The 21,384-nt window shown below is 38.1% G+C and overlaps 1 protein-coding gene across 1 annotated transcript; it reads left to right on the top strand.

The window, feature by feature from the left end:
- The first annotated feature begins 2,485 nt into the window (after positions 1-2,485).
- LOC140889405 (uncharacterized) lies at positions 2,486-9,836 on the top strand. The gene is made up of 3 exons (XM_073297118.1): positions 2,486-2,706; positions 3,085-3,512; positions 9,606-9,836. Exons 1-3 carry the CDS (start codon positions 2,486-2,488, stop codon positions 9,650-9,652), a joined length of 696 nt encoding a protein of 231 aa, XP_073153219.1. The 3' UTR covers positions 9,653-9,836.
- Positions 9,837-21,384: the final 11,548 nt, after the last annotated feature.

The following is a 21,384-nucleotide window of genomic DNA, read 5'->3' as shown; positions in this document are numbered from 1 at the left end:
TCCCAGCCACCGGAGAAGCTCCCCTAGGTGCTTAGCTTGGTGTTTGGTTGAAGTTCCACTCTCATCTCCTCTTCTTGTTCGAAATTTGTTGGTAGATTGGTGAAGGCAAGTGTACCTATTTCTTTGGGCTAACATTCAAGCAATATCTACCCCCACCCTTAAGACTTCTTGCAATAATTTCGAAAATGCATGATGTTGTGATGTTAGGGTTTCGAATTTGGGCATTTAAGGGGCTGATTTTGCTAAATGTGTTATGGGGTTGAGTTTATGTGATTTAATTTTGAGTATATGTGCAATGACATAGATTTATATGGATGTTCTTGCCAAAATTCGAATTTTCAGAATGTATAAGGACCTAAATTTCGAAATTTTGCATGTGTAGGGGCTGAAATTTAATTGATGTTGAAGTATTTAATGGTCTTGCATTGGTCTTGATTGATTGTTCAATATTTTGGAGTTTTGATGGTTAATTCTTGATGTTCTTGATATGTGTTGTGAAAGTGTGGATTGAGTGTAGCCCAAGTGTTTGGAAAAAGTCCTAAGAGAGGTTATTTGAGGTGTTTGGGTGTTTGGTGTGGAGATAAGTTGAGAAAAGTGGGCTAAGTGTTTGAATTGTTGGAATTGGAGGTGTGTGAGGTGCAGGGCAGTACTGTTCACGGGGCAGGGCAGTGCTGGTCTGAGGTCTGGGCAGTGTTTGGTCTGAACCATAGTAAATTTCGCGTCGTTGTGGTCGCGTCAATATAAAATGGGCTCGATTCGGATAAGAATTGAGTGAGTTATGGATTTTTCAAAATTGGGTGTAAGTGCAGATTTTTCCTTTGAATAGGGGCTGTCCGATTTTTGTGTTTTGAAAATTTGCTCTTTTGATCTTTTGATGATACCACCTATTCCTTGGGATGATTTGGAGTGTTTTTTGAGTGTCGGTTCAAGCGGGACGGGTTTTGGATAAGGCATGACAAAGTTAAGGGCTTTTCGGTTTACTTGCTCGAGTTAAGTCAAGTTTGAGGATTTTGTTGGGTAAGTTGTCTTCTTTGGACTTAGGGGCAACCACTCATCCACCTTAAACTCACATTTTCGAGTCGAGACTCATGTCTTAAAGATTGCTTATTCGTGTGCATATGACGTGTTCTTGAGTTTAATAAAGAAAAAGGAAGTTTACTTGTTTGCATGCCATTTAATGTATGAGTTGAGTCTTTATAAATGAAAAGGGAAAAGAAAGCAAATATTTTTGAATGAAGTGATCTGTTTGTGACAAGAGGGGTGTTGCTAGGCCGGGGGATGCCTCGGTCTACTCACCAAGAGGTTATAGAGGTTAGGCAAGGAGCAAGAGACATCTTGTTTACCCTTGCCACAGAGGGGCAATGTGGGATCGGGAGGCATCTCGGTCTCCTTGCCATAGAGGGGTTAAGTTCGTCGGGAGAAATCTCGTCGTCTTGCCGGCATAATGCACTGCAGCCATGATCATGATCGAAACAGAGGGTCACAAATCAGGGATCGGATTTCTAAGAGGAAAAAGTAAAGAAAAGTTTAAAAGTTAAAGTTTCACAATTTTAGTTGACTAGTTTTGCATTGATGTCAGTCTTTCAGTTATGCATGAGTCTAAGTTGAATGTTATGAAAGTTAAAGTTTATCATAGTGTGAGTTCATTAATGCATGATTTCTATATCTTTCTAGTTTCATGCATATTACAGTTTAAGTTGAGTTTTTGCATCACGTATTTTAAACCCTTGTTATTATCCTAGTTATGCTTGTTGAGTCTTTAGACTCACTATGCTTGAATGTTTGCAGGTGAGGATTTTGTGGAGGAGACGGAGGGGCGTGATCTACTGGGATGAGGTCATCGGTAGTGCGAGGCCCAGTGACCGTTTCTTTCTTTTAGTTTATGTTTTTCCGCACAGTTATCGAATTTATAATAATGAAGTATTATTTGAGATCTTGTAGTATTTATAGCCAGGATGTGCATTCCCTGTGCTACAGCTTATGTTTTGAAGTACGTTTTCCGCTTTTGCAAGTTTATGATTATCGTTGGAATTAATTTTAAATGCTTTAGTTTACTTTATGCTGTAACCGGGAGGTGGTTACTAGGATTGCATGTTTATGTTTAACGCACTTAAGTTTTGAAGTCAATTTTCTTTCCTTATTTAAATTGCTGTTTGAGTCTTGATGGCTTATTTGTTTTACAAATAGGTCATGTCAAAATTTTTAAAAATCCGTAATTTTCCTTTATTTTAATTATAGTCTAGTAGCGAGTAGTTAGGGTCGTTTCAGTTGGTATCAGAGCACGGTCTTGGTTTGGGCTGAGCCTACTGCCGGTTGCTGATACTCAGGGGATCTCGCCTCAAAGTCTGTATGATTTAAGTTTAATGTCTCTATCTGTTTAAGTTTTGATGTATTAGTTTCTTGAGTTATTGAGAAGTTTAAATTTGAAGTAAAAATATTTTCTAAGGCATGAAATTTGAATGTTGGATTTTCTCAATGCGTTTAGATGGCTCGTCGTCGTGATCCGCGTGCAGTTACGCCTCCATCGCTGCCTCCTCCACGGCTGCCGCCTTCACCGCCGCCGCAGGTGGATGTAGGAGGACAGGTGCTAGCGGGATTGGCCCGCATTCTCGAGCGTCATGTGGATGCTCCTAGAGCTGGGATGGGGACTGTTTATGAGCAGTTCCGGAAGATGAACCCGAAGGACTTCGCTGGCACCACTGATCCGTTGATAGCGGAGGGATGGATTCGCTCACTAGAGGTGATCTTTCGCTACATGCAGCTGGGAGATCCAGATAGAGTGAGGTGTGCTGTGTTTCTCCTCCAGGATGATGCCGCCCTCTGGTGGGAGGGAATGGAGAAGATTGTGGACCCAGCTACTCTACCTTGGACTGAGTTCAAGAAGTTGTTCTTTGAGAAGTATTTTACTGCTGATGTGAGAGGCCGTTTGAAGACGGAGTTTATGAGCTTGAGACAGGGAGACTTGTCGGTGGCACAGTTTGTGGTGAAGTTCGAGAGGGGCTGCCATTTCGTGCCTTTGATTGGAGATGATGAGAAAGAGAAGCTGGAGCACTTTCTTGTAGGGCTTCGACCTACCATCCGTAGGGATGTGCTGATGGCTGAGCCATCTGATTATGCTTCAGCACTGAGGCGTGCCTTGAGGTCCGAGCAGACGCTGAGAGATATTAGCGCGGAGGCGCATGGCAAGAGGCCCTTCCCTCATCAGGGCCACTCTCAGCAGCAGCAGCACGGCAAGAAGCCGTATCATGGACCCCCGAGACAGCAGGGACAGCAGGCACCGCAGGGGCGTCAGGCCCAGAGACAGGTTCCTCCCAAGGCTGGGGAGAAGCCTATTTGTCAGTTTTGCCATCGTCCGCATTTTGGGAAGTGTTTGAAGGATGCTGGAGTTTGCTTCAAGTGCAAGAAGCCAGGACATATGTCTACCCATTGTCCAGAGCTGAGGAGGCCCGTGCAGGGCAGAGTGTTCGTGATGGAGGCTGAGCAGGCCGACCCAGACACTACTCTTCTCACAGGTAATATCTTAACTTTTGGGTTAGAGCAGTTAAAGATTTGTAGATGCATGTGACTCTAAGTCTTTGCTTGTTTGAGGTTTTCTCTAAGTATCTTGCTGTTTGTCTTAGGTCCTTTGACTGTTTAGCATGAATAGTATCTTGTTTGGGAATTGTTGAATTAGAATGAGCCTAAGTAGAACTCGTGGTTTTAACTTCAACCTTTTGTCGTTGTAACTACTGCTATGCAGGTAGGATTGTTGTGGCAGGCGTAGCCACGAGGGCCTTATTAGACTCAGGGGCTACCCATTCCTTTATATCGGAGTCTTTTTCCCTTGAGAGGGGCATTCAGAGCGAGGAATTGGAGGTTGGATTCTCAGTTACTATCCCCTCAGGAGAAGAGCTATCCACCAGGAGCTTGGTGAGAGACCTTGTATTGCTTTTGCAGGGTCAGTCAGTGGTAGCAGACCTCATAGTGCTACCTTTGCTAGAGTTTGACCTAGTTCTTGGGATGGATTGGATGACGAAGAATGCGGTGATGATAGATTTTCAGCAGAGGTCAGTACTAGTCAGGCCTGAGGGCGAGGAACCGTTTTGGTTCGAGGCTGCTAAGAGCTTGAGGAAGACTCGAGTCATTTCTACTTTGCAAGCTCAGAGGCTTGTACTTAGTAGGTGCGAGTCATTTCTAGCCAGTTTATCTTTGACAGAGCTGCCAGAGCGACCAGTTATTTCTGATGTGGCTATCGTCAAGGAGTTTGAGGATGTGTTCCCTAGCGATATTGTGGGAATTCCGCCCGATACAGAAGTGGAGTTCTCTATAGATTTGGTTCCCGGTACTGTGCCTATCTCCAAGGCACCGTACAGGTTGGCTCCTACCGAAATGAAGGAGTTAAAAGAGCAGATTCAAGAGTTGCTTGACAAGGGATTCATTCGCCCTAGTTTCTCCCCTTGGGGTGCACCAGTCCTCTTTGTTAAGAAGAAGGACGGTATTCTAAGACTATGCATAGACTACCGAGGTTTGAACGGAGTGACTGTGAAGAACAAGTACCCATTACCTAGGATCGAGGACCTCTTCGATCAATTTCAAGGTGCATCCGTCTTTTCGAAGATTGATCTTCGTTCAGGTTATCACCAGTTGAAGGTGAAGGAGTCAGATGTGGCGAAGACAGCTTTTAGGACTCGTTACGGTCATTACGAGTTCCTTGTGATGACGTTTGGGATGACGAACGCGCCCGCTGTTTTCATGGATCTTATGAACCGCGTGTTTCATCCTTACTTGGACCGCTTTGTCATTGTTTTCATCGATGACATCCTCATTTATTCGAAGGATAGAGTGGAGCATGAACAACATTTGAGGACCGTTCTTGAGGTGCTTCGAGAGCACAAGTTGTTGGCCATGTTTGATAAGTGTGAATTCTGGTTGGAGAAAGTTTCTTTCTTGGGTCATATTATTTCTAAGAGCGGTGTGGAAGTAGACCCTTCAAAGGTTCAAGCAGTGAAGGAGTGGTCTATACCGAGGAGCGCGTCTGAGATTCGCAGTTTTCTTGGATTAGCCGGTTATTACCGAAAATTTATCAAGGGTTTTTCCTCCATTGTTGTGCCTATGACAGCGTTGACTAAGAAGAACGCCAAGTTTGTTTGGAGTGCCGAGTGTCAAAGGAGTTTTGATACTTTGAAGGAAGCTCTTACGAAAGCGCCAGTGTTGACCATGCCATCCGGGCAAGGTGATTTTGTGGTGTATACTGATGCTTCCAAGTTGGGATTGGGAGCAGTTCTGATGCAGCAAGACAGAGTTATTGTCTATGCTTCTAGGAAATTGAAGGAGCACGAGAAGAACTACCCTACTCATGACTTAGAGTTGGCAGCGGTAGTGTTTGCTCTTAAGATTTGGAGACATTATCTTTACGGAGAGAAGAGTCAGATCTTCACAGACCACAAAAGCCTCAAGTACTTCTTCACCCAGAAGGAGTTGAATATGAGGCAGCGTAGGTGGTTAGAGTTGGTGAAATACTATGACTGCGATATTAGCTACCACCTGGGTAAAGCTAACGTGGTTGCAGATGCTTTGAGTAGGAAGACCGCAGTGCTTACCTCCTTGTCAGTAGCTAGACCGTTGCAGGTTGAGATTCAGAAGTACGGTCTTGAGTTTTATGCGAGTGGTAGAGCTCCCCGTTTGTCTTCCCTTAGTGTGCAGACTACACTTTTTGATCGTATCCGTGCAGCGCAGTCAGTTGATGAGCAGATCAGGAAGTGGAGACAGAGAGATGAGGAGAAAGGCAGCGGTTTGTATGCTGTGGTAGATGGGATTGTGAGGTACAGAGGTAGATTTTGGGTTCCCGCAGGTGATTCTCTGCGAGTTACTATCATGGTAGAGGAACATACGTCGCCGTACTCAATCCACCATGGTAGTACGAAGATGTATCGGGATCTTCAGCAGCTTTATTGGTGGCCAGGCATGAAAAGTGACATTGCCCGATTCGTGTCAGAATGCCTGACATGCCAGCAGGTCAAGGCGGAGCATCAGACACCGGCCGGATTGCTTAAGCCTCTCCCTATTCCTGAGTGGAAATGGGAGAATATCACCATGGACTTTGTTGTGGGATTGCCGAAGACAGTGAGAGGTTCAAATGCTATTTGGGTTATTGTAGACCGTTTCACTAAGTCGGCTCACTTTTTACCGGTGAAGATGACTTTCACGATGACTCAGTTCGCGGAGTTGTATATCCGGGAGATAGTCAGACTACATGGTATTCCAGTCTCCATAGTGTCTGATAGAGATCCACGGTTTACTTCGTCTTTTTGGAAGAGTTTTCATTCCGCTATGGGTAAGAAGCTACTTTTTAGCACCGCCTTTCACCCGCAGATTGATGGCCAGTCAGAGAGGGTGATTCAGATTTTGGAGGATCTTTTGAGGGCATGTGCTATTGATTTTCAAGGTAGTTGGGAGTCGAGACTACCATTAGTGGAATTCGCGTATAATAACAGTTTTCAGTCCACTATTGGCATGGCTCCCTATGAGGCACTATATGGGAGGAAGTGTAGATCTCCAGTGTTGTGGGATGAGATAGGTGAGAGATCAAAATTTGGTCCGGAGATTGTTCAGTTGACCACCGAGGTAGTGGCTAAGATCCGTGATAGGATGAGGACTGCCCAGAGTAGGCAGAAGAGTTATGCTAATCACCGGAGGAGAGACTTGGAGTTCTCGGTGGGTGATCATGTATTCATCCGTGTAGCGCCGCTGAAGGGAGTTTTGAGGTTTGGGAAGAAAGGAAAGTTGGCACCGAGGTTCATAGGGCCCTTCGAGATTTTGGATAGGGTAGGGGTACTGGCTTATAGAGTGTCCTTGCCGCCTAACCTTGATAAGATCCATAATATCTTCCATGTGTCGATGTTGAGGAAGTACATCTCGAACCCATCCCATGTGCTTAGTTCGGAACCGCTTTAGCTATCTCCTCACTTGACCTATGAGGAGAAGCCCATCCGGATTTTGGATAGACAGGAGAGAAGACTCCGTAACAAGTCGATTCCAATGATCAAGGTGAGATGGCAGAACCATTCGGATGAAGAGGCCACTTGGGAAGCAGAAGCAGATATCAGAGTTTGATATCCGAAGCTTTTTGGTAAGTTTTAATTTCGAGGACGAAATTTCTTATTAGGGAGGGAGGAATTGTAGCACCAAGGACTTCTAAAATTTGAAAATCATGCCTAAAATTATTTCAGTATTTATATTTTAAATTTCTTGGAGTTAATTGTTTAAGTTTCAGTTAAAGTTAGCCTTGCTTGACTTATTTGAATTAAATGCCTTGAACTGTTTAGTTAGTAATTTTTATCCAGGCAGGCAACGACGGTGGGCTTCGGTGGTTTATTTTCAAGATTTTTAATTTTAAGATTTTAAGTTAGAGGTAAAAGAGGGGTTTTGGCCAAAAATGCAAATTTTGAATTTTTAGGGGTCAAAAAGCAATTTTATCATTTTCTTGGGTTATTTCCTAAATTTTCCATAAAATAGGATTTTATTAAATCCGGGTTAGTGGAATTTCAATTAAAATGTTGAGAGTTGAAATTTTAAATTTAGAAGTTTGAAAATAGCAAAAAGTTTGAGGTAAAAAGTTTTAATAGTACAAGTAGTACTTTTGCTAGTACAAGTAAAATTTTAAAACACTACACACAATACACTACACTTTTAATTTACACTATCATTAAAACATTTCAATTAAAATCAAGACACAAACCCTAACTCCCAAACCCTAGCCCTAGCCGCCCACTTCTCCCCTCTCCCTTGAAGAAGCCGTCCAACCCCTCCAGCCACCGCCCAGCCGCCGCCTGCCGCCGTCCCAGCCACCGGAGAAGCTCCCCTAGGTGCTTAGCTTGGTGTTTGGTTGAAGTTCCACTCTCATCTCCTCTTCTTGTTCGAAATTTGTTGGTAGATTGGTGAAGGCAAGTGTAACTATTTCTTTGGGCTAACATTCAAGCAATATCTACCCCCACCCTTAAGACTTCTTGCAATAATTTCGAAAATGCATGATTTTGTGATGTTAGGGTTTCGAATTTGGGCATTTAAGGGGCTGATTTTGCTAAATGTGTTATGGGGTTGAGTTTATGTGATTTAATGTTGAGTATATGTGCAATGACATGGATTTATATGGATGTTCTTGCCAAAATTCGAATTTTCAGAATGTATAAGGACCTAAATTTCGAAATTTTGCATGTGTAGGGGCTGAAATTTAATTGATGTTGAAGTATTTAATGGTCTTGCATTGGTCTTGATTGATTGTTCAACATTTTGGAGTTTTGATGGTTAATTCTTGATGTTCTTGATATGTGTTGTGAAAGTGTGGATTGAGTGTAGCCCAAGTGTTTGGAAAAAGTCCTAAGAGAGGTTATTTGAGGTGTTTGGGTGTTTGGTGTGGAGATAAGTTGAGGAAAGTGGGCTAAGTGTTTGAATTGTTGGAATTGGAGGTGTGTGAGGTGCAGGGCAGTACTGTTCATGGGGCAGGGCAGGGCTGGTCTGAAGTCTGGGCAGTGTTTGGTCTGAACCATAGTAAAGTTCGTGTCGTAGTGGTCGCGTCGATATAAAATGGGCTCGATTCGGATAAGAATTGAGTGAGTTATGGATTTTTCAAAATTGGGTGTAAGTGCAGATTTTTCCTTTGAATAGGGGCTGTCCGATTTTTGTGTTTTGAAAATTTGCTCTTTTGATCTTTTGATGATACCACCTATTCCTTGGGATGATTTGGAGTGTTTGTTGAGTGTCAGTTCAAGCGGGACGGGTTTTGGATAAGGCATGACAAAGTTAAGGGCTTTTCGGTTTACTTGCTCGAGTTAAGTCAAGTTTGAGGATTTTGTTGGGTAAGTTGTCTTCTTTGGACTTAGGGGCAGCCACTCATCCACCTTAAACTCACATTTTCGAGTCGAGACTCATGTCTTAAAGATTGCTTATTCGTGTGCATTTGACGTGTTCTTGAGTTTAATAAAGAAAAAGGAAGTTTACTTGTTTGCATGCCATTTAATGTATGAGTTGAGTCTTTATAAATGAAAAGGGAAAAGAAAGCAAATATTTTTGAATGAAGTGATCTGTTTGTGACAAGAGGGGTGTTGCTAGGCCGGGGGATGCCTCGGTCTACTCACCAAGAGGTTATAGAGGTTAGGCAAGGAGCAAGAGACATCTTGTTTACCCTTGCCACAGAGGGGCAATGTGGGATCGGGAGGAATCTCGGTCTCCTTGCCATAGAGGGGTTAAGTTCGTCGGGAGAAATCTCGTCGTTTTGCCGGCATAGTGCACTGCAGCCATGATCATGATCGAAACAGAGGGTCACAAATCAGGGATCGGATTTCTAAGAGGAAAAAGTAAAGAAAAGTTTAAAAGTTAAAGTTTCACAATTTTAGTTGACTAGTTTTGCATTGATGTCAGTCTTTCAGTTATGCATGAGTCTAAGTTGAATGTTATGAAAGTTAAAGTTTATCATAGTGTGAGTTCATTAATTCATGATTTCTATATCTTTCTAGTTTCATGCATATTACAGTTTAAGTTGAGTTTTTGCATCACGTATTTTAAACCCTTGTTATTATCCTAGTTATGCTTGTTGAGTCTTTAGACTCACTATGCTTGAATGTTTGCAGGTGAGGATTTTGTGGAGGAGACGGAGGGGCGTGATCTACTGGGATGAGGCCATCGGTAGTGCGAGGCCCAGTGACCGTTGCTTCCTTTTAGTTTATGTTTTTCCGCACAGTTATCGAATTTGTAATAATGAAGTATTATTTGAGATCTTGTAGTATTTATAGCCAGGATGTGCATTCCCTGTGCTACAGCTTATGTTTTGAAGTACGTTTTCCGCTTTTGCAAGTTTATGATTATCGTTGGAATTAATTTTAAATGCTTTAGTTTACTTTATGCTGTAACCGGGAGGTGGTTACTAGGATTGCATGTTTATGTTTAACGCACTTAAGTTTTGAAGTCAATTTTCTTTCCTTATTTAAATTGCTGTTTGAGTCTTGATGGCTTATTTGTTTTACAAATAGGTAATGGCAAAATTTTTAAAAATCCGTAATTTTCCTTTATTTTAATTATAGTCTAGTAGCGAGTAGTTAGGGTCGTTTCACCTTACCCCATAAATTAACCCAATACAAGCGATCAGATTTAAATCCACGGTAGCATTCAAACTAGCAAAACTGATAAACCTAGACAACACATACACAAACGAATGTATTTAGCCTAGTTAATTGTTCACTACAAGAAAATTTCAAAACGACAACGGATATTATCCGTTGTCGTAGGGGAGATTAAAACCGTTGTAACTGGGTGCGTTGTAAAAAAGCATGCCCTATAACAACGGTTTATATCCGTTGTTGTAGCCATCCTACCACAATGGTTTTGCAACAGTTTGTAACCGTTGTCGTAAATCTCCAAAGACAACGGTTCTGCAACAGTGTAAATCTGTTGTCATTGACTATTTAAGACAATGGTTTTGTACAGTTTATATCCGTTGTTGTTTATGGCTTAGGACAACATATTTGCAACAGTTTATATCCGTTGTCATTTGTGGATTACAAGAACGGTTTTGCAACAGTGTATATCCGTTGTCGTTTGTGATATACGACAACGGTTTTGTCAATAACATAAATCAGTTGTATTTGGAGTCATTAAAACCGTTGCCTAATTAATCTTCATACGAACTATAAATATTAATAAAGAAATCAATATAAAATAAAATATTTACTACATTGAATCCATGAAAATATTCAAGTTCCAAAATAGTTACACACATCTAATTTGGAAGATAATACTACGTAGTCGAAACTCAAAATATCTCATCTAATATAATATAAATGTAACAAAAGTAGTTCCAAAAGATGGTTGTATCAAAACATAAATCATCATGTGTTTGTTCTTGATAACGATGTTCACGAGATGACTTCAACGTATTACCAAGGCGATCTGAAACACAGCTCAATACTTGCATCAAAACCCCTTATGCATTACTCTCGAGTTACCTACAAGAAAACACATTCTCAGTCCAAAATTATCAACAAAATCTTAAACCAATTTAAACATGGAATCCAATCTCAACTATCAAACTAATATCTCGCTTGTCATGGAAAAAAATAAAAGAAAAAAACTCAGAAACTCCAAAAGGGAAGGCAGTGCAGATTTTATTCAACTCATTTTTGCATTTGTATTGAATTCATAAAATATAGTAGGCACAGTTGACAAACCGTGGGCTCCGACCAACCCACAGGCCACAAGCTAAACCATGGATTTGGCACTTTCAAGTTCCACTCCACAACATCCCAATAACTCAAACCACACACCATTTCAAGTTCCACTCCACATCCCAATAAGCTAGCCTCCCAACTTTAATTCATACTAGCATGGATCTGCCTTCTTGTTTGATATCATAAGCAAATTAACATTATTTTAGGTACATGTAAAATAAGCTATGCATATTTAATCTCTCCTATTCTACAACATATTTCATTTTAACTAAAAGTTGACTAAAGATCCTATGCAGCTAGTTAGGCCTTGTTCGTACCTTAGGAGGGCTAAAACATTAATGAAGGATAGTTCCCATTAATTCCAGAGTTCAGACCTCTCCTAGCTAGTGTTTTATTTATGCACCTTCTAATTAATCTTTTACAAAAGAAAAAAAATTTCAATCTTAAGCTTTTTACAGATTATTAGAACACCTTGTTAGAAATTTCTGCAAACTACAGGTAGTGAACTCCAAATTTATTTTACTCGAAGATTATAACGATGCACAATGATAATGTGATTTCCAGGAAGTCACGCATAGAAAGTACAACTCGTTAGAGAACCATCATTAATCAACAGCACATTATGTGCAGGGAACTTAATAAAAAAACAAGAGTCGATTATCACAGCAGAAAATAAAAACTCATTAAGCAAAAGTGAAAAATAAGAAAATAAAACAATATTAATTAAACATACCTAGTCATAATTAATATAGTCTAGTACGCATTCCGCCCATTCGGATCGCACTTCATCAATTTCTTCATTAGAGTAAACTATTTTCATGAACTGTGAACAAACTCAAATTATATTAGTAAAAAAAACAATAATGAAGAAGAAATATGATATAAACAAACTTATTTGAGAAGATTGAGAATATGTCAAATATACTATTGAGGAAAGTGAATCCTTATCACTGGCAGCATTTCCTTCAACAATTTCTTTCATAAACCTCATCAAATAATACCCACACTGTTTTGCATCTGGTTGGCGAGGACCCTATATTATCAAAAAATTGTCAATGATTAATACATGTATAAATATTTGTCAATTTATCGCAGATAAACATATATAAGAAATACCTTTATCGCTTTCCATGTAGGATTTTTTTTCCCTTTCCTCTCCTTGTTCGAATTAAACAATCTCAAGCTCCTTCATATAGCAACAAGATTCGACATGAGTTTTCCATTGGCTAAATTAAATTCTTAATTAAGAAAAGAATATATACTCACATATCCACTACATATTTTCAGTCCTCATAGCGATTGCGATGCTTAAGTGAATCCAACAAATAAACTACCTCCACATAAGGATCGATGACAGTTAGAATCCAATGAAAACTATAGGCACAAAACAGATAGTCAATTAACACGTTTCGCAAAATTGTTGAAAAAAATCAATTATAAGTGATATTGTATTTCTGATTTACCCAACATTGTATGGCACCAAAACTAATTGATTTCTTGCTGCACCACTTAGCCTATCTGCCAAAAAACTTGCCCAGCTATTCAAGTGTTCAATTTTTTCATTTTTATCAAGTTTGGATACATATGGCATGACTGGGATGGTGTGTGGATTCATAAATCTAAATTTTTCGACCTTGTTATCTTTTTTCATCTTTTTGAAGAGAATCCTGCCATTTGAACAGAAAAATGTTACCAGATTAATGAATTTTATACAAAATATATGCTAAACAATTCAAAGAAAAAAGTTAAATTTAATCGAAAACTTACCACATGTAAAAAACTATACAATGGCAGATATTGGCTCCAACAGATAAAAAGGTGTGATATCTTCAAGGTCCACAAGTAGTTCGTACTCATCGTCAAATAAATCATGATCAAGAAACATTGATATATGTTTTCCAGGTATTTCCAGCCAACGCTTAGCATAACAGTACAAAATATGCAATGATCTCGGCACATTGGATGGCAAAACAGGATTACTTTTTTTCTCAACAATTTTATTTCTTTGAGGCTTCTGAAAATCGCACATGTAAAAAAGGATGGATACGCCCTAAAACTGAACATATTACAACTCTGAAAAAATCTTATATATTAACTAACCCGAACCAACATTTTTACCTCATCTTTCATCACTACCAAGTGTGCAGGACAAGCCACATGGGTTCCTATAGCATCACCAACAGTATCACATTCTTTTGGTATTGGAAATGGCAACAGTGCTGATTTCTCCACAGCCTCATCAACGGAGATGCGCATGCAATTCATGGGTAATGGAGCACCATGAAGTAACTTTCCATCCCCATTGACATCAACAATTGTACCATAGACAACAACATTGGTCTTAGAAACCAATGTCAAAGCAACCGGCTTATCCTAGAACACAATCAATCATGTTATAAATTGATGCAACTTATTCTTGCAATAATATCAAGTAATGTAACCACAATTAAACAAACATATACCTGAAGATACTCATCCTTGCTCAAAACTTTCATGTCATCATCAATCAAAGTTTCATAATTTGGGACACTCTTTTCTGTTTTGATCTTATCTACACTCATGGGAGGTAACCTCACTGAGCAACTTCCTTTTTCATCAACCTCAATGTCGCATGCACCTTTTCGGAATATTTCTTCAAGTTTCTGTATGCGTGCATCTTGCTCTGCCATGCGTGCATTTTGTTCTACCATGCGTGCATCTTGCTCTGCCATGCGTGCTTCTTGTTCAGAAATTAGCATCTTTGCCTCTAGCAATTCCTTTTGATGACGAACGATTAATTGACCTCCAACATTAAAGTAGATTGTTGGAGTGATATGACCTCCAACAGCCCTCACACGCCCAGCATGTTCTTCTGAATCGAGTGCATTTGTAAGGATATCTTTCTTTGCCCCTTCAAAGTGAAACTTCCCCTCTCGTTTTTTTTTCACATAATCATCCTGTAATCACCAAACATACAAAATAATTACTAAATCAGTTTTAATAAATAACAAAGTATTTATTATCATGTATTGATTGCATACAATCTTTTGTACTGCCATTCTCAGATCATCCCCTTCAAATTCACCCTCCTTGTTGACCCGTCCTCCCTTCCAAATAAGAGCTCGATTTATCTCATCGTCATCACATAATTCAGATGCCTATAAACAAGGAGCAATCTTAGAATACAGATTTTGGAACATAAATTCCAGCACATAAATAAATGGACAACGCAGGAGACACTTCTTCAGCCGGTTGGACAGCTTTATTAATGTGATATTCATAACAAGAATGTACGTAACACCTTCAATTAGGTTGAAATACAGAATGGGTGTTGAATTATTGGACAACAATATGTGCCTAAAATCATGCGCAACATGCCATCCATAAGGAAATCTGATTTCCAAATATTAAACTAGTAGTTTCAAAAATATATTAATGTGCAATATTAACCAGCAGCTTCAATATACTTACAATTTCATCAGCAAAACGTGCATATCCTTTACGGGAATGTCGATGAGGGTATACGTTCTGCCTTCTTCTCTTCTTTTGCTCATCACTTTCTTTCTAGTTAATTGAACATTTCACATACGTATCAGATTTCAATAGAACTAATGATATTGTAATTGACTTATTTGTAAAAGACAAATTATGAATCTTACCATGAAGTCGTCAGTCATGCGGCTGATTACGAAAGAACTCCAGTCATCTCGTGTAATACCATAGCCAATCGGTGGATCTTTCAACTCATCTGGTTTATCCATCTTGCTGAAAATGAACTTTTGAGTGAGAAAAGCTTTATATTGACGCCATTTATTATTTGCTGAACTTAGACATCCCTTCTTCCAGCTTTGGTCAATATTGTACGTCAGCTGTAGAAAATTATTAAAAAAAACAGCACATTCAATATATCGTAACCATTTGAGAGCTAATTGAAATTGTGTAAGCATTATAACTTACATTCACCGATTCCCATATTAACTCTTTAACATCATTTGGAACCTGCTTCCAGGTCTTGTAGCTTATCTTAATCTTCTCTCGAACGAGCACGCCGATATAACTTTGCATTTCACCCGCAAATTCTCCAATTGGCTGTCCAATCTTGTTGAACTTTACATCCTTCCTAATTCCATGAACCCTTTGCCTAACAAGCTTATCCAAAGGTGTACGACCTCTACATGTCCTTGTTGATTCGGTCTCTGTAGATTCAATTACTGTTTGACCCTCACAACTATTGTTAGTCGCAGAATATGCAGTACTATTTCCTTTAGCCTTATCAATCCTCCGTAATATATTGCTCTTCTCAACCGTTTCATCAACTTGATACCCTATAGGAAGCTTTCCACGAGCTGCCATAGTGTCATCAAAGAAATGAGGAGATTATTGAATGCCGAAACCTTGTCAAGATCCTCAATGACCCAATTCCTGCAAAAAAAAAATAGACAACTTGTTAGGCATGAATATTGGTGACGCTGCTGATAATCATTATGCACAGATGAAATTAGAAGACAATGGTGAATTGGGTTATTCAAATCTCTACGCATTTTATTTCCTAAGCAATTAACAATAAGATAAAGATTTATGAAGGGGACCATAGATACGCAATATTATAAAATTTCTATTTGGGACATTAAATATTAAACAAAAAGGCAGAGTAGTGTATATATATATATCAATATCTAAAGACAAAAACAACATTGGTAGTATAAAAAAAATATTACATTTAATTATTTTCAACCCAAGTCCCATCACAATCTTCACGAACGCACGGTGGTTCATTCTCATCTGTTCCGTCATCATCCAATGATTTCATTGATACAAACCCTCTTGTAGAACACTGGTAGTGGATTGACTCATTTTCCAACTCATCACAATTCATGTATTCAATGTAATCCTTAGTAGGAGTGGAAGTACAACATGCCATGTAGGATCTTGAGGATCTTCAATGTAAAATACCTGCTTTGCTTGACTGCCCAATATAAAAGAGTCAGACTTGAATCCAATCACTAGTATTATTGCTAAAGTTAAAATGAGATCACCCCCTATCTGCACTTATTGTTGTAAAACTGGACATATTAGACCTTAGTGTAGATCATTAAGAAATCATTATAATAAAAGAAGTTATTTGAAATGGGTTCCTAAATATTCATCAATAATTATGAGGTGACATTATGAAAACATGATCTGAGGGAGTTCTTCACAGACCGGTTTAAACTGCCTTGACTTGCGACTTGTCTCCCTGATGAACGTTGCTCTGTCTAAGGAGATAGGTTTTTAAAGAGGCCTTAGCCCTACCTACCTTTCATGGGAGCACTCTTAGAAAGTGTTGATTATGTTACTAAGTAATTATTGATCTTCATTTCTAACATAATTGGACCCAAAAATAACTAAAGGGTACAAAAAATTTATATTGTAGGGACAAAAAAGAAGTATGCCTCCAAGAATATGGTATCTCGACAGTGGATGCTCCAGACACATGACGGGAAACAAGGAGCTGCTTCAATCAATCAAACCAAAGGAAAAAAGAATTGTCACTTTTGGGGACAACAACAAAGGATTCATTAAAGGCATCAGATCAATATGTATATCTAACTCTTGTCTGATTGATGATGTACTCCTAGTGAAAGGGCTTAAACATAACCTACTAAGTATAAGTCAATTGTGTGATAGAGGTTATGAAGTCAAATTCACTCCGCAACACTGCACTGTATCACTCACAAGTGACACATCCATAAATTTCAAAGGATATAGAAGTGAGAATGTTTACAAGGTTTCTTTGAACAAATTATCCTTTTCAAATGTAAAAAGCCTTGTATAGTTAAATGTTGATGACAACATTCTTTGGCACAGATGATTAGGTCAGGGATAACAAACTAATACCTTCAAGAAATTTTATTACGTGAGAATAAAATGAAAATAAAGCCTCCAACTTACCTGTACCTCCAACCGTCCCGCAGTTTCATTAATTATCATGATATCAAACTAATACCTCCAAAAGTTTGATTACATGAGAATAAAAATGGAAATAAAGCCTCCAACTTACCTGTACGGAAATACTTCCAATCCTCCAATAGCTTGATTACAACATTTTGATTACAAACTAATACCTCTAACAATTGATTACTCATTGATTAATTGGAGATACTTAATATTCTCCACAATTTTGAATCTCAATAAAACAAAAGGTCTACTTATTTTGGTTTTTAATGCAATAACGGCTCAGTTTGTAGTTTCATTGAAATATTGAACACGTCGATTACATCGCACTAAGTGAATAGAAAGTATAACAACTTTGAATACACTAAAGGAAGTATTTACTATCCCATACATTCAGGTTAAGGTAGCAAGGGAAATCATAAGAAGAGATGGAGTGCATAATGTACATATTTGCAGAAGGGGAAAAAAGTGCAATCAATTATGTTACGTCTTAAACACATACAAATCTCGTATTGTGAGATTAATGTTTTTAATGCATTAACAAGTCTCAAAAATTATGTTTTGATGATTACAAAACTAGGTTAAGTGTTACTAATTATTTAAATTGAGAAAATGCAGATATTAATTTTTCGTGTTAGAAAATACCGAAGAATCGAAGATCAAAATTGATGGATTAAAATTGAAGAACAAATCAAGAGTAAAAATTTTCGAATTACAGAGTTCGGATGGTCTGAAGCCCTGTTCGGATGGTCCGAAGTATTTCCAAACTATTTTATTGTTTGGAACCAGTTCGGATGCTACGAAGAAGCAGTTCGGGCGATTTGAAGACCCGATCGGACGTTTTGATCTCTTTACGACGATTGAAAAGATTTGTCCGGAGACTTTGCTCGACAAAGGATTTAATGCAGCCGATCGGACGGTCCGATCTTAAGTTCGGATGATCCGAACAGTGCCACAACCGTAAAAATTTGAATTTGAATCAGTACAGTTCGGAAGCTCCGGAGACAGGATCGAATGATCTGATATCACCCGTTTCAGCACTATAAATAGAGGCATTCCAAGGCCAAATGAAGACACAACTCAAACATTCATCCTCTCATCCTCTAAAGCACCATTTGAGCGATTCTTCAAGCATTCTAAGCCTATTTCAAAATCCCTCAATATATATTTGTGTATCGAGTTGTATAATTTCTTGAAAAATTGTAGTTGTGTATACTCGAGTGTGAAGCCGAGTTTATCGGGTATTTTTGGCTATCCTTGGAGCCCTTAAGGCCAAGTGTGTTGAGTTGTTGTAAGGCTATCCTTGGAGCCCTCAAGGCCAAGAGACGTGGTGATCGTGTTGTCGTTTTATCGGTTACTTGGAGCCATCAAAGCCAATATGAAGTGCTAGTGATACCTTGGTTATTCGACCTTAACCAAGAAGGTGAGACGTAGACGATTTATCATCGAACTTCCATAAACATATTCTCTCATATTTATCGCTTTATTTACTTTCTGTCATTTACTTACCGCATTTATTTTAATTTCCCTAAGTCTTCCGCTTGCGTTTTTACAAAATTATTTTAAATTTCTAAATTTGCCAATAGAACCTAATTCGCCCCCCCATTAGGTTCTAAAAAGTTGTATCAGAGCCCACTTTTTTTTTTATTTTTCAAAAGGCTCTATGGCAAATCTAGCGAGTGATTATGCTCAAGGGCAATTTACCAATCGTCCTCCTCTTTTCAATGGCATAAATTACGTGTGAGGCCTCGATTCTAATCATCTAATCAAGAATTAATCCTGTCGATAATCAATCAAGAGTCAAGTTGGAAACCCAAATTAAAAAAAAATTAATTGCAGGTGAACAGTGCTCGCTCGATCGGTAAAATCTTACCGATCGAGCGGCCGAAAATAATCAAAGTTCTGCCCAGAATTTTAAGGCCCCCGCTCGATCGGTAATATCTTACCGATCGAGCGGATACAAAAATGCCCATTTTTTGATTCTGCGCAGGTATGCTCTGAACCAAAAAATTAGAGTTTCTCTCATACAAATTCAACTCCAAAGTACAACAATTCAAAAGCATAACTCACTCCAACGACATGCATAATTCAATACAAATGTAGTTATAGAGTTATACAATATACGAACTAATAGAACATACTCCATCTCTAAGTTCTCAATACAATACAAATACATGTTCGAATACAAGAGTTAAACTTCTAACAACAACGATCCCTCACTTCTATCATCTCAACACCTAGCCATGCGATCTCTGACTCGGTCCTGCCCCATCTGTTTCCAAGCACACACACAATGATAAGACAACAGCCGGATAAACCGGTGAGAATAACTCCCAGTATAAGAGACAAACATGCTATATCAAATAACCATCTCAAGTAATGATATAAACAACTTTCACATAATCAAATGAAAGTGCAATGAATGCATTACTTCAAATCTCTAGATTATCAAGCTCAGATAATCAAAATGCATCTCATCTTTTCTTTTCTTTGGTTGGGATCCCGAGGATAAAATATCACAACGATCACACCGAACTCCCATTTCGAGGCGGATTATGTATATTTCAATCCTCTAGACTCCGGAGCATTATAGAGAGTTAAATCTTGCAATTGTAGTAATTCGCCTACAAAGCCACTCAACTATAATTCCCAGAACGTCTAATTCAAAATGAAATAATCATTTGGCTCAATATGAATGCACGTGAATTTTAATACATTCAATCAATAAACTCAATTAGTTCACATAAACATTCAAGTATGTGATTTTTCGAGGACACTCGAATCAATCCGGATTCTAGTTAATCATCCTATTCTTTCCAATATCGTCTTATACCTTCTCGTTGATTCACAATCTTCAATCGGCTTCGATCTTTAAAACAATCCAAAGCTGCAACCTCGCAACTCCACTAGCTTCAATTCAATCTATAAAAGAATCCACAAAGATCAATTTCGACAATCCAAACTCCAATCAAACACGGTTCGATCAAATCGACGAAACGATATTCAAAACTCAAAATGACGGCATAACGACTATATTCTGATCAACAGAAAACACAGACAACATAATATCGATCCAATAAACTCATATCAAACATCAATCATCCAATACAACTCAAATCCAACAAATCCAAAACTGAAAATCTCAAAAATCATCAATAAAATCATAACAATTCCGAACGACGTTCTATCTCCGATCCGACAGAGAATAAACACTACCAAGTAGTTCAAGAACAACGTCCCTGATTATCGTTCGATTCTATCAACTTCCAAAAAATCAAACTTCAAATAAATAAGAGAAACTTAATTCAGAACGGAGCTCTCTCAGCCGTGATCGTTAATATAACTTCAAAAATAATTCCTATCGGACGGATCGAGTCAAAACCGAACTTTCAGAAGCTTGAAAAGCTTTTCCCACGCCTTCAATGGAGGAACACGGCAAGGAGGAAGAAGATTGAATGATAAAAAAAAAAAGTTAAGTCATGCTTATATATATGTTAAAGTCCAATTTTGCATTTTAGTCCCTGAAAATCCAAAAATTGCAAAATGGTCCTTGATATAAATCAAAACGGCACTCGAGTAATTAAATCTTCGGTTATCTAAAATAAACTCATTTAAGACAAATTCGAGACGTTAAAATTCTCCCCCTCTAAGAATAGATTTCGTCCTCGAAATCAAATCAAATCAATCAAATAAGATTAGAATAAAGAATTTGTAGCACCTAAAATCCAATCTACTAAATTGCGTGAATTAAATTAAATAAATATTATGATTAATATTTTTAAGTTTTATTGAGTTAAATTCTTTATGTGAATTATGTGTTAATAAAATATTAATTATTTATTCAAATGATTCTTTTGTACTAACTATTTAATTAATGTTTTAATTGTTTAAGTTTATTTATTTAAATAATTTTATTGCGTAATTTACTTGTTTTAAAGATTTTTAAGATTTAAGATTTGTTTATTTAAGTAATTTTTAAACGTTTAATATTTTCCTATTTAAATTATTTGAATTGTCCAGTTTATTTATTTAAAATAATTAAAGTTTATCGATTAGTTATTTAATTTATTTTAAATGTCTAGTTTATTTATTTAAATATTTTTTATCTGTCCAAATCATTTTAAAAGGTTTCTTATACCGCTTGTGTTATTATTTAAATTATTTTTAAACGTTCGTTTAGTTTGTTTAAATTATTTTCTAATCGCTCTGTTATTATTTAAATATTCCATTAATCCCAGTGACATCAAAATATTATAAGTGTTGATTTTTAATT

This window comes from Henckelia pumila, chromosome 3 (genome assembly GCF_033568475.1).
Source record: "Henckelia pumila isolate YLH828 chromosome 3, ASM3356847v2, whole genome shotgun sequence".
Lineage (NCBI taxonomy): Eukaryota > Viridiplantae > Streptophyta > Magnoliopsida > Lamiales > Gesneriaceae > Henckelia > Henckelia pumila.
Note: the sequence above shows the minus strand (reverse complement) of the source record. Positions and strands in the feature narration are given on the sequence as shown.